This window comes from Cucurbita pepo, chromosome 20 (genome assembly GCF_057944985.1).
Source record: "Cucurbita pepo subsp. pepo isolate OVF chromosome 20, ASM5794498v1, whole genome shotgun sequence".
NCBI lineage: Eukaryota > Viridiplantae > Streptophyta > Magnoliopsida > Cucurbitales > Cucurbitaceae > Cucurbita > Cucurbita pepo.
In genome coordinates, this window is record NC_141817.1 from 2,235,926 (window position 1) to 2,248,453 (window position 12,528).

At 36.2% G+C, this 12,528-nt stretch overlaps 2 protein-coding genes across 2 annotated transcripts; both read right to left on the reverse strand.

Annotated features, from left to right (window-relative positions):
* Nucleotides 1-2,408: 2,408 nt before the first annotated feature.
* LOC111783518 ((3S,6E)-nerolidol synthase 1-like) lies at nucleotides 2,409-6,376 on the reverse strand. Its single transcript, XM_087120739.1, has 7 exons — nucleotides 6,230-6,376; nucleotides 5,855-6,128; nucleotides 4,555-4,930; nucleotides 4,259-4,477; nucleotides 4,040-4,178; nucleotides 2,833-3,081; nucleotides 2,409-2,758 (listed from the first exon to the last, which is right to left on the reverse strand). Exons 1-7 carry the CDS (start codon nucleotides 6,374-6,376, stop codon nucleotides 2,465-2,467), a joined length of 1,698 nt encoding a protein of 565 aa, XP_086976865.1. The 3' UTR covers nucleotides 2,409-2,464.
* Nucleotides 6,377-7,979: 1,603 nt separating this feature from the next.
* Nucleotides 7,980-9,438, reverse strand: LOC111782980 (uncharacterized). The gene has a single exon (XM_023663844.2). It carries the CDS (start codon nucleotides 9,230-9,232, stop codon nucleotides 8,234-8,236), a length of 999 nt encoding a protein of 332 aa, XP_023519612.2. The 5' UTR covers nucleotides 9,233-9,438; the 3' UTR covers nucleotides 7,980-8,233.
* Between the last annotated feature and the right edge of the window lie 3,090 nt (nucleotides 9,439-12,528).

Genomic DNA, 12,528 nt, shown 5'->3' on the forward strand with positions numbered 1-12,528 from the left:
TTCACGATTTTAAAAGAAATGTTTTGTTTTCTTCTCCAATCGATGTGGGAACTCACAGGGATGATATCATACATTACTTTTCGATGTTGGGGGATATGAGTTACGGTACGACTCATAATTTTGTATACGTAAAAGTGTTTCGTGTTTTATTTCTAATAGTTATTAGGAGATATGCATATTTACAAACTTGTACCAAAAAAAAACTTGATATTTATTAAATATTTTTTAAAATTTAAACTTATTTTTTTGAAATAAAATAATAATAGTTTCTATTTAAAATGATTTTTTTAAGTAATTTAACCAAAATTATATGAAAGATCATTTTTGTTTATTAGAAAAATTAGAAACCAATAGAAAGGAGGACTTAGATAGTGTGAGATCCCACATCGATTGAAGAATAGAACGAAACATTGTTTATAAAAGTGTGGAAATCTCTCTCGTTAGACGCGTTTTAAAACCGTAAGAGTGACTTTGTAAATGTATGGAAACTTTTCTCTATCTGACGCATTTTAAAATCGTAACCTGACGATAATACGTAAGGGACTAAAGCGAATAATATTTATTAGCATAGATCATATCAACCCAACGAAACAGAGAAGAGATAAAAATGTATTAAATATTATGATATACATCACCATCAATTCATCGTGCAAAATATGGATGATCATGAAACTCTATGAGGTTCATAAGGGAACTAAATGAAATCAACCATAAAAATCTTACCCATCCCGATCACAAGTTTCTACCCACAAACAAAATAGACAAAGTAGGCCATACTACACCCTTTCATGTTGTGTACCAAATTTAATTGCTGACTCTGGGTTGTGAAACACATTTTATGGTATCTTTTTTCTTTATACAATATGCACCACAAACACGAGTTGGTTGAACATGATCGTTCCACACCTAGCTGCAGCAGCCATTCGTGGTTTCAAAGTGATCATTTTACGTAACAGTTCAAGTTCACTCCTAGCAAATATTGTTTATTTCGATTTGTTATATATAGCTGTTAGTTTCGCGATTTTCAAATGCGTCTACTAGAGAGAGGTTTCCAGACTTGAATGTTTCGTTTCTCTCAAACCAACGTGGGATCTCACATATTATGTTATCACTGATAGATCTCATTATAGAACTTCTAATATAAGCCTTGGTGTTTTTGTACCGTGTTTCATCACCAATTAACTCGAAAACTTAAACAATGGGGGAGGGAAGAACTTCTCACCCAGTAGATATTTTGAGTTGAACCTTAAACATGCTATGTTGGCGTGTACGTAACATTTTCTAAATTAGTTACAACCATTGGAACATGAATCATGCAATATTGCATGGTAGCCTTTGGATATGGTAGGTATGAAGCTGGTAGGTATGAAGCTGGTAGGTATGAAGCTGAGGAGACAGACAACCTAAAAATGAAAAAGCATTATTCAGAGTTTGACTCTTGGCCATGAAACACACTCTTCTCTTCCTCTAATTTCTCTCTTCCACACATGCAGCCAATTTTTACAAGTGTGGACCCATTTAATAATAAAATAAAATGGAGACTTGTGGTCCATTTGCAAATATCCTTTCATCGTTTGATATGAATCTAAATCCGAATGAGAGCAATCTTGAAGATAGAATGACTAAAAAAGACTTAAAAGTAAATGAAAGTTACTATTTATACTAACAATGTGCACTTTTCTTTTTGGTGATGTTACAAGAGATACAGGGAAATGCTGGAACATGAGGAATTGAATTTGAGTTCCAAATTCTGATTTGAATCGTAGACATGGGACATTACATATTCAAATGTTCTAGTCATTAAAAAGGGGAATAAAGAACCCTTTTCCATGTCCGTTATTGTCTCCTATTTTAATATTTATCTCTACATAATGATATAAATTTAGATTTTCATAAGCTTAAAAATTGGGTGCCCACATTGGAAAGCTGCCACCTAAATCATAGTCCGTTCCCACTGTGACAAGAAATTTGGTGGATTGGAGTGGGGGAGCCATGTGAGATGTGACCATTTGGAGTTGGAGTTTATGCCGAAGATAGATTTTTCTTACGTTTGATTGGAATGAGTTGTCAAGAATCTCTTCTCTCCAACGTGGGATGTCACAATCCATCTCCTTTGGAGACTTAGTACCATTTGTAACCGCTCAAGTCCATTGTTAGCGGATATTGTCTGCTTTAGACTGTTATGTATAATCGTCAGCCTCACGTTTTTAAAACGCATTTTTTAGAAAAATGTTTCTACACTAATGAACGCGGGATCTCACAAAAACAATCCTCTTTTCTATTTCCATTCCTCTGGGTCAAAGTTAAAATCAAATTTGGTAATCAACTTTCTTTCAAGTTTATAAAGAAACATACCTTAAGAAATTAAGATATATATCTTCGACCAAAATATAAAACTTCTTGTTCAAGAGTTCACGTTAACTTTTCGTATCAATTACACACATAAAAGTAATAGATCCTTGAACTAAATATCCAGGCTATGAAAGAGCAATCGTTCCATATGCTGCTCGAAGGTGGGAAAGGACTGGTTTCTGCCATAACTATAGAACAAAGGAACTGCTCTGGCAATGTTAAGAGAAGCTTGAGTGAATTGGGAAGGAAACAATGGATTACAATGCAGCCATTCTCTATTCAAACTCTTCCAGGCTTCAGAAATCTTCCACATAATATGCTTTTGTGTGGCATTAAAGGACGTGCTTGGATGCTCCTTCATGTAGTATTTTACGTACGACCCATCACGCCCCTCTTGATTCTCATCCTGTGGACAATGTCATTAATACATTCATATCATTTGTATTAAAGATATGCATAAGATTGGGGATTGAGTATGACCTTGGCACTTCCCATGTCATCCCAAAGCCGCAATATTGTAGCACTGCACCAAACAATATCTAAATCCCCCTCCAAAAGCTCCACGCTTTGCTTGCTTATTTGGTGTCCAAGAAGAAAGAAAACATGAACTAAAGTAACGTGGACGCCGGTGCTAACTCTGCCATTTCTTAAATATTCTTCTGCACTTGGCCAATGCCCTGAGCTGAACCATTCTGCCTCAACTAAAAATGCCTTGCACAATTTACCCCACTGCATGCAACACAGATTCGGTTAGATTCCGTCGGTTCAAGCTTACGATTAGCAGATATTATCTTTTTTGGACTTCTTCTCAATGTTTTTTTTTTTTTTTTTTTTTTTAAAGCGGCTTCTACTGCAGAGAGGTTTTCACATCCATGTAAGAACTTGGTACCCCTCTCCAACCAACGTGAGATCTCACAATCCACCTCCTTTGGGATCCAACATCCTGGTTGGCACACTAACTCTTGTCTGGCTCTAATACCATTTGTAACAGGCTAAACCCACTAGATGGCTCTAATACCATTTGTAACAGGCTAAACCCACTAGATATTGTCCGCTTCAGCCGGTTATGTATAGCCATCAATCTCAGTTTTAAAACTCTATGCTATAGAGAGGTTTTGTGATGTCACACCTTAGTTGGGGAGGAGAACAAACACCTTTTATAAGGGTGTTGAAACCTTCCCCTACCATATGGGTTTTAAAGCCTTGAGGGGAAGCCCGAAAGAGAAAGCCCAAAGAGGGGCTGGTTTCCACACCCTTCTAAGAAATTGTATGTAACCCTCTCCAACCAACGTGGGATCTCACCATCCACCCCCTTGGGGGCCAGTGTCCTCGCTTGCACACGGTCGGATATCCGGCTCTGATGCCATTTGTAACAGCCCAAGCCTACCACGAGTTGATATTGTCCGCTTTAGCCCGTTACGTATCACCGTCAGCCTCATGATTTTTAAAACGTGTTTAGTAGGGAGATGTTACAAATGGTATCAGAGAGAACCCTTATAAAGAATGTTCCGTTCTTCTCTCCAACCAGCGTGAGATCTCACAAGATTAGAGATCAATTATACTCGTTAAATTACCTCATAAAGAATGTTTCGTTCTCCTCTCCAACCAACATGGGATCTCACAAGATTAGAGATCAATTATATTCGTTAAACTTGTAATTTAACCTAAATTAAACACAAACACAAACCGCTGTCTGTAGGGATGTAGCTGGATTCCAACCGTGCTTTTGATATATTTGGTCACTTATTTCATTAGTAACTACAAATAGAGATTTGAAGCATATACGCATGCAGCTTGGTAACTTTTCAGCAGCAACCAAATCCCATCTGCACAAAAACATTGATAACTAAAGCAATAAAAATGTTAAGTTTGAAAAATAAAAGCTTCTATGAATCAGCTTCCCAACCTACAAACAACTTCTGTGAACATGGTGAGCTCTTCCAGCGTTCCAAATACATCAAAGATATCATCAATAAGATAAACAAAAGCAATGGCTTTGGCGAGTTGGATTCTCTGTTCAGAATGGCACACATCCGTCAGACACGATAGCGACGCGATGTACCATTTCATGGGCTGATTTCTTGCAAAATTCAGCTCTCTACCCAAATCTGATTCTTTCCACCATCTAAACAAAGGAAAAAAAGCCTTCAAATTGAAAGCAAATGGTAATTGAATTCACATTAATCGATTCAACACACTTACTTTGTGAATTGGTTAAGTTCGTATTGGCGTAAGCGTTGAGTTGTATTGAAATTCACTTTTGCTACGTCTTGCAAAGTGTGTATCCATTTGTTTGTCCATTGCTTGTCGCCAAAATAGTTAGGCAACATGAATTGGGGCAAGGTTTTATGATAAGGATGAAGTAGAGTGTTATGCACCAAAGTGGCTGAATGATGGTTGACATGAACAACAACCCAAGCGTTTAGCCAATGGCTACTGAAATTTTGAGCTTCTTCAAGAATATCATCTCCATGCATGCATAGCTGCGAAGCTTCATGTAAACTTGTCAGCCCCTTCATATCATGCCTTAGCTCTTTGTTGAACTTCCCCTCCTCGTCCAAGAAAATCTTAAACAAATCTGTTCAAATAACAAATAACAACTACATGAGTCTAATCGTCCAAATGTCCAAATCCACTAGCAGATATTGTCATCTTTTGACTCTACTTCGTGCTTCAGCCCAAACCCACGGCTAAATATTGTCTTTTGTGGGTTTTCCCTTTTGGGCTTCAGCCCAAACCCACCCTGAGCCGATATTGTCTTTTTTGGACTTTTCCTTCTGGGCTTCCCTTTAAGGTTTTAAAACGCATCCGTTAGAGAGAGGACTTTCCCTTATGGGCTTCGGTTTTAAAACACGTTTGTTAAAGAGAGAACTTTCCCTTCTGGGCTTCCCATCAACGTTTTAAAACACGTCTGTTAGAGAGAGGGCTTTCCCTTATGGGCTTCAGTTTTAAAACGCGTTTGTTAAAGACAGAACTTTCCCTTCTCGGCTTCCCATCAAGATTTTAAAACACGTCTGTTAGAGAGAGGGCTTTCCCTTATGGGCTTCAGTTTTAAAACGCGCCTGTTAAAGAGAGAACTTTCCCTTCTAGGCTTCCCATCAAGATCTTAAAACACGTATATTAGAGAGAGGGTTTTCCCTTGTGGGCTTCAGTTTTAAAACGCGTCTGTTAAAGAGAGAACTTTCCCTTCTCGGCTTCCCATCAAGGTTTTAAAACACGTCTGTTAGGGAGAGGGTTTCCCTCAAAGTTCTAAAACGCGTCAGTTAGGGAGAGGACTTTCCATTCTGGGCTTCTCTTCAGGATTTTAAAACGCGTTTGTTAGGGAGAGATTTCCACACTCTTAATAATGCTTCGTTCTCCTCTTCAACTAACGTGAAATCTCACAATCCATCCTCTTAGCCAGCGTTATCGCTAGCACACGGCCCCTGATGCTTGGGATGTTACAATTAGAGTTCAAATTAGCCCTAATTCTATGAAGTTAAAGGTTTGGAGGAATAATAACTTGGAGTGACAAGGTAGCCCTGTTGAGTCAAAAGTCGAAAAAGGAGAGCAGCCTTGTGAAGATCAATCATTGGATCAAATTCAAGCGCATTCAATAAGAAGTATTGCCGCTTTAGAACAGCTTCAATTTCCTCTTGGAGAAGGTTGTCAATGCCTAGGCGTTGGGCTGCATCAATTAGGTCCAAACACTCCAAACAATCGCCTGATTCTCTCAAAACATGCTTCAAACTCTCCACTTTAGCCACCGCACCTTCAACCCCATACCCATACCCATCCTGCACAACAAAATCAATCACAAACCTCCACAATAATATGATATTATCTACTTTCAGCATAAAACTCTCATGACTTTATTTCAGAGGTCAAAAGAACTTACGATCAAAGTAGTGGAAAATTGGATTTTGTTGTTAGCTAAGAGTAAGAGGTTGTTGTTTTGAGGGTTGATGGGAGTGTAAGGATTATCATTACGAACCTTGGTTGTTGCAAGAAATGAGTAAAAGGAGGCAAATAGAGAGAAACCCATTTCTAGAAATGTGAGAAAAGAAGTAGAAATGAAAGATTAGTATGAAAAATTGGAGTTGTTTGAAGTGAACTATATAGAGCCACCATTAGAGTATCCCTCACTCCAACACACCCTAATTAATAATATGACCGTCATAAGGAAGCTTTTCACAAGCGTTACATATATCAAGGTATGACATCCACATTATTAACTTACAAATAACTACATACATAATAATAACTTTTTTTTTTTTTTTTTTGGGTTTTGTCACATTAATTAATTTATTAACATTATGATCAAGTTTTTAATTATGAGTGAGTAAACAGTTGAATTATTTTTAGCAAATTAATTACTCTTAAATTGGATAAATTATCCAATGAAATTGTCAAAATAGAAATAATTATTAAATTTGGATCCGCTAGATACAAATTTGAGGTGTTTTTTCATTTTTTTTAAGGGAAAAATACGTTTAAATTTAAAAACTATTATTTTTTTGAAAGTGATGTTCTCGTTTCGTACGAGTGTAAATTTATGAAATTTAAAGATGAATTTCTTTAGTACAACGGTAGAATATAAAGATCTAAAACTTTAATATTAAAAGAAGAATTACACGTTGATGCTAGAAAAAAAGTTATGATTTATGAGACGAGGAAATAATTAAAATTTTAATTATATTACTTAATTTTAGATAATTAATTATAGTTAATTATTTTATTTTTATCTTATTAAATTATTAAAATAATTTTAACTAATTTAATTTTGGTTTTTAGTTTATTCTACCATCAATCTTAATAATTACACTTAATAAGAGTGTATATTTATATTTAAAAAATCAAATACAGATGGATGGATTAATTAAAATTAGTGTACTAAATAATAAATAAATAATTAGTAATAATTATTGAAAATAACTCTTTACCCACCTAGGCTAACTAATCGTAATTAATTAATTAATTGTTATTTAATAATTTTAGTAAATAATGTAATTCATTTATTTAAATAAATTAAGAGAGAGGGAAAATGGGAAAAATGAAAAACTCATGGTTTTAAAATAACTTACAAAGCTCATACCTAAATACGTCAATTCCACATCTTATGAAAAAGACCGGAGGAAATTGGTAGGATCCTTTCATATTGTCACATGACATCCTCACGGACAGAAAAAGATTGCAACTATGTCAATTCTAAGGATCCATAGGCTTAATTGCGGATTCAGCACAACAACAAAAATGCTTACGTTGTTTGGTCTTAGATTTTTTTTTTCAATTTTGAATTTTGTATATTTTGAATTTTATATATCTAGCAAAAAGATATATAATAGTATCTTTGTATTGTATTCGGCTCAATCCTTTTAGTAAAAATCCTAAACCCTAAACCAAGTCAATAGCCATATAGAAGTAAGCAAAAGATAGACCTGCTCACTAAGTTATTCATATCTCAATTTGATATAAATATTAATAAAATATCGATGTGAGATCTCACACCGATTAAAAAGAGAAACAAAATATTATTTATAAGAACGTAAAACATTTTACTAGAGACTGACAACAATATATTACGAGCTAAAGCGGATAATATCAACTAAGGATGAAGGTAGATGGTTACCATAAATAAAAAACATAAATTAATAAATAAACCTTCATAATGTTTGAAGGCTTATTTAAAACAAATCAGATCATTTATTTAATTGCTCCATAGAGATCGAACTGGCTTGGCCCAAACCAAAAGAATACTTTTGATTTATTGGGCCTCTAATATTGGGCCGACATGAGAGAAAAAGCCCATTACACTACAAGATGAGATTAAAATTCGAGAGTTTATTACGAAGAAGAAATTACAGATTATCTACAAGATTGATACACAGAAACCGGATGAAAATCAAGCATCATCGGACCGAACGAAGTCGTTTTGATTCAACCAAACGTAGCCATAGACAGGCTCCGTTTGATACTGTGTTTGATACCCATAAACAACGTCTTCTCCACTCCTTCCATCTGGATATGGGTTATGGCTTCCGAATAGATAGTCCGCCGCCGTCTGCCACTGGTTGCCGTAATTGCCATAGCAATAGCAATGCCCATGGCAACGCCCACAGCCGTTGTTGGGTTGTCTACAACCTGTTTGCTTTTTAATCCGTGAGAGACATGGCCAATACCCAAATAAACTTTCACAAAGATCCATCGCTTCCAGGCCATACCCACTTGGAAATTGGTTCACTTCCCTTCCATTTCCATACCCAATTCCCGGATCTGCAAAGGGAATCGCTTGAACTTCCTCAATTTCTTCAGATTCAGATGCCGTGTTATCTTTCTCGATCTGGGTCGGCTTGATTTCGCTCGACGGCTTTGTTTTTTCTTCAATTTTTTCCTTTGGTGCCTCCTGAATTGCGGTGGGTGGGGGTTTTGGAGGTGAAGAAGAGGAGGGTAAGTAGCAAATGTCAGTTGAAGGTTGAAGGGGCTTACCGTAGGTTTCATGAATGTCGTAGCCACCGCCGTAAGGGGTTGGATCGTACTCTTCAAATTCTGTCTCGTTGAATTCTGAAACAGAGTAGGAGATCACAAATTGGGACGACACCTTTTGGGTACCATCGCTATACAAATCAGGGTCGTATTCGATCACTTTTGGGACACTGAAAGTCGATGCAGAACAAGCATTGGCCGAGTAGCTAATTGTATAGCCATAAGCCCCATGGTCAACGGGTTGATGCTCGATCAATTGGGGGAATTCATTGAAATTGGATGTGTAGGGAGCATAAGCCTGACCGAAATAACAAGGAGGTGGGTAGTCAAAGAGATTGTAGAAAGTGGGTTCGTAGCTGGATTGCGGAATTGGAGGCTCAATTTGAGCAGAATCGTAGTAGGAATCGTAGAAGGCCATTGAAGATTGGATGCTTTGGTCATGGAGCGAATTGGGGTTTCTTCATTTGGGAAATTGGGGAAGCTCTGCTTTCTTTCAACGTCGTTATCGATCCAACCCAAGTTCTTCCAACCACATAGCGCTTATCTAATAGGGATTTGTGTGGGAAGAATGAATGTTACGCAACTTTTTTGGTGCAATAACAGCAGGGGTTGGACAAGTGGTCGTGGGGGTGTATGTGTCCATTCGTTCTTAACAGGATTAAGCTTAGCTCAGCCATTTCCTTCTTCCTTTTTGGCCTTGTTGCAGTGAAAATAGAGTTTTTTTTGAAATGTAGTTAAGGTTGCTTAGATGATCAAAACCAATGGCACCAAATAAGGGTGGGTGATGTTACATATGAACGAACGTTGATGTGACTGAAAAGGAATCCAAGGCCCCAAAGCAGTTGAAGAAATAATAAAACTATCTTGTTTTAAACAAGTTGATTGGTCGGGTTTGTTTTATCCGACCAAAAAAGTGCGTTCTTGAGATTCTAGAATTGACGAGTGAGGTTGGAGAGGTGCAAAGAAAGCATGGATCTTTTCTTTATGGGCTGAGATGGATTGGTGATTGTGTTGGGGCTTATGGGACATCACAACAACGAGTCCAGGATATTAAAGCTTTCTAATGAAAAGGGTTCGTTTACGAATCATTTTTAGTCCAAGGAATTCAAATTTAGCTGCATATTCAACATTTATCAAGCCCAAATGTGAACCTCCCATATAATTAGGGTGTAACAACTCAAACTCAAACCCACTCCCAGTAGATATATTTAGTTTTGACTCGTTATTTATTTGATCAGCCTCACGATTTTAAAATGTTTCTGTTAGAGAGAGAGAGAGGTCTACACACCCTTATAAAACATGTTTCGTTTCCCTCTCCAATCTGGGTAGAATCTCACCATCCACTCTATTGTCGGGACATACCGTCCCTCCCTAGTACACTGCTTAGTGCTTAGCTTTGAAACCATTTGTAACAGCCTACGACTACCACTAGCTAATATTGTTTTCTTTGAACTTTTCCTTTCAAACTTCCCCTCAAGATTTTAGAACGTGTCTCTCCAGTCATTTTCTGCCACATGTCGCTCGTTGGCTTCGAGTTGAGTGACGCATGACAACTTCTCTCTCCTCCATGCGTGTTATCGATTTCTAAAAAGTGTTTGATTCGCGTGTTCAAATCATTTTCTTCAGATTTTTGTAACTTAACACACAAAACTCGGATCGAGTGAGTTTCTTCACCAATGTCGTAGAGTTTTTGTACTCCACCTGAGGACAAAATAAAGTTGTTCAAAGTAGCGAAAAACTCATGCTTATTGTTCTTGACTAGATTTCCCGATCTCATATCCAACTTCAGTTAGAGAGGGGAATAAAACACTCCGTGTGAAAATCTCTCCTTAACAAATATATTTTAAAATCGAACCACAAGACTGACGGTGATACATACTAGACGGTAAATTAAAAATGGTGTGTTGCGATTTCTTATCTTTTTCCTCTGCTCTTCCTTTCTTGGTTTTTTTTCCCCTGTTTTTTCATCGTGTTGGGCATGAGTGGCAGACAGAATTTCCAGCCCTACTATTTTCCACCATCACTTTGCCCTTTCTTTAATTTAATTAGTGCTTTGGATATTTAGAAGATTAGCTTTAGCTTAGCTCATCATTACCCTTAATAAACTGCAAAACATGGGACAAAAAAGTTAATTACATGTTAATACATCTTTTCATATCTTAAAAGAATCACTAGTTTTCCATTTTTACAAAAGTTTTAACCAAAAAAAAATTAGAATGTGGTCATTTAACACGACCTAAAATATTTTTTAGAGGGACCCGTCAACTACAAAAGTGCACCCAAAAGATTTAAACACATCAAAACTTTAATTAATCAAATCGGGAGGGAGCAATATGATGAAACTATAACCCTAGCGGGCTGAATTTGGGATTTCACCAACATTTTAGAATCTAAACTAACTTGCTCTGATACCATTTGTAATAATCTAATTCACACTTAGTAGATATTGTTCTCTATGAACTTTTTCTTTCGAACTTTCCCTTTCTACGAGGGAGAGATTTCATATTCTTATAAGGAATACTTTGTTTTTTTTTTTCTCCAACTGATGTGCATGGATCTCACAAAAAGTTGGTAAAGCTTAGGAGTGATGGTTGATATTTTAAGGGTCTCATAAGTGCTCACCTTTTTCTTTAGTTGGTAGCTTGTTTTTGAATATATTGGGTCACTTCAATGTATACTTAAAAGCAGCCAATGGGACGATAATCTTAGGACGTTTAAATTTCTTAGGTACACTAATTATGAATGATTAGATGCGTTGTGGTTCGTTGAAATACTAAATGATAATCATAATCTTCTGGAAATCTTTGCTAAAAATTAACTTTATGCCAAAATTCACTTTAATAAGCTCATTGCTAAAAATAAAAAACTTTCAATTGCTCCTAATGTTCACTATTCAAGAGGAGATATCCCTCTAATCAAGTCCATGATTATGGATAATTCACAATTTTTTTTTTTGTTTTTTTTGTTTTTTATTATTATTATTTGTAGTTGGAGACAAAATTTTGAAGTTAGGAGAAAGTGTTTTGTTCACTAGGTGGAGAGTATGCAAAGGTTAATGAAAAGAAACCAAAGAAAATGAAAAGTAGCTCGAATTTCGAGAAAAAAAGATGTTAATGGGGTTATTGTATTCTTCATGATTAGCTTTAGTCAACTTTGAACTCGATTGAGGGTCGATCTCGTCAGCTAAACTAACTTATTATGGGTCATGCACGAGATACCGTTCAATATAGAATTTAATTATGTCGTTATCCGTACATTGTCAGTCTTACTGTTTTAAAATGCATCTATTAACGAGAGATTTTCACACTTTATAAAGAACGTTTAGTTTTCATTTCTTAACATCTTTTAAATTAATTTATGTTGGTAAGTGGGAAATATCAATAACATTAAAATAATAATAATAAAGTATATTTTGACTTTGATGGATAAAGGGAATAAATGAAGGGAAGCGAATTTGAGAAAAGCCGAAAATGACAAATGGGAAATTCCAAAACCGGGAGTTGAGAAAATGGTTGTCATCCAAATTCCATTCTATCATCATTAACCACACCTAATGCCATATTTGAGTCAAAACAAAAGTAGCAAACAATTAATGTTAGGAATGATACTCGCCACTCCGTGTTCACCGCTCGTGTTACTCCCACTCGTGTTCACCGCTCGTGTTCCATTGTTGTTCCTCAATCGAAACGTTACAAGTACTCGTTCTTCTTACAT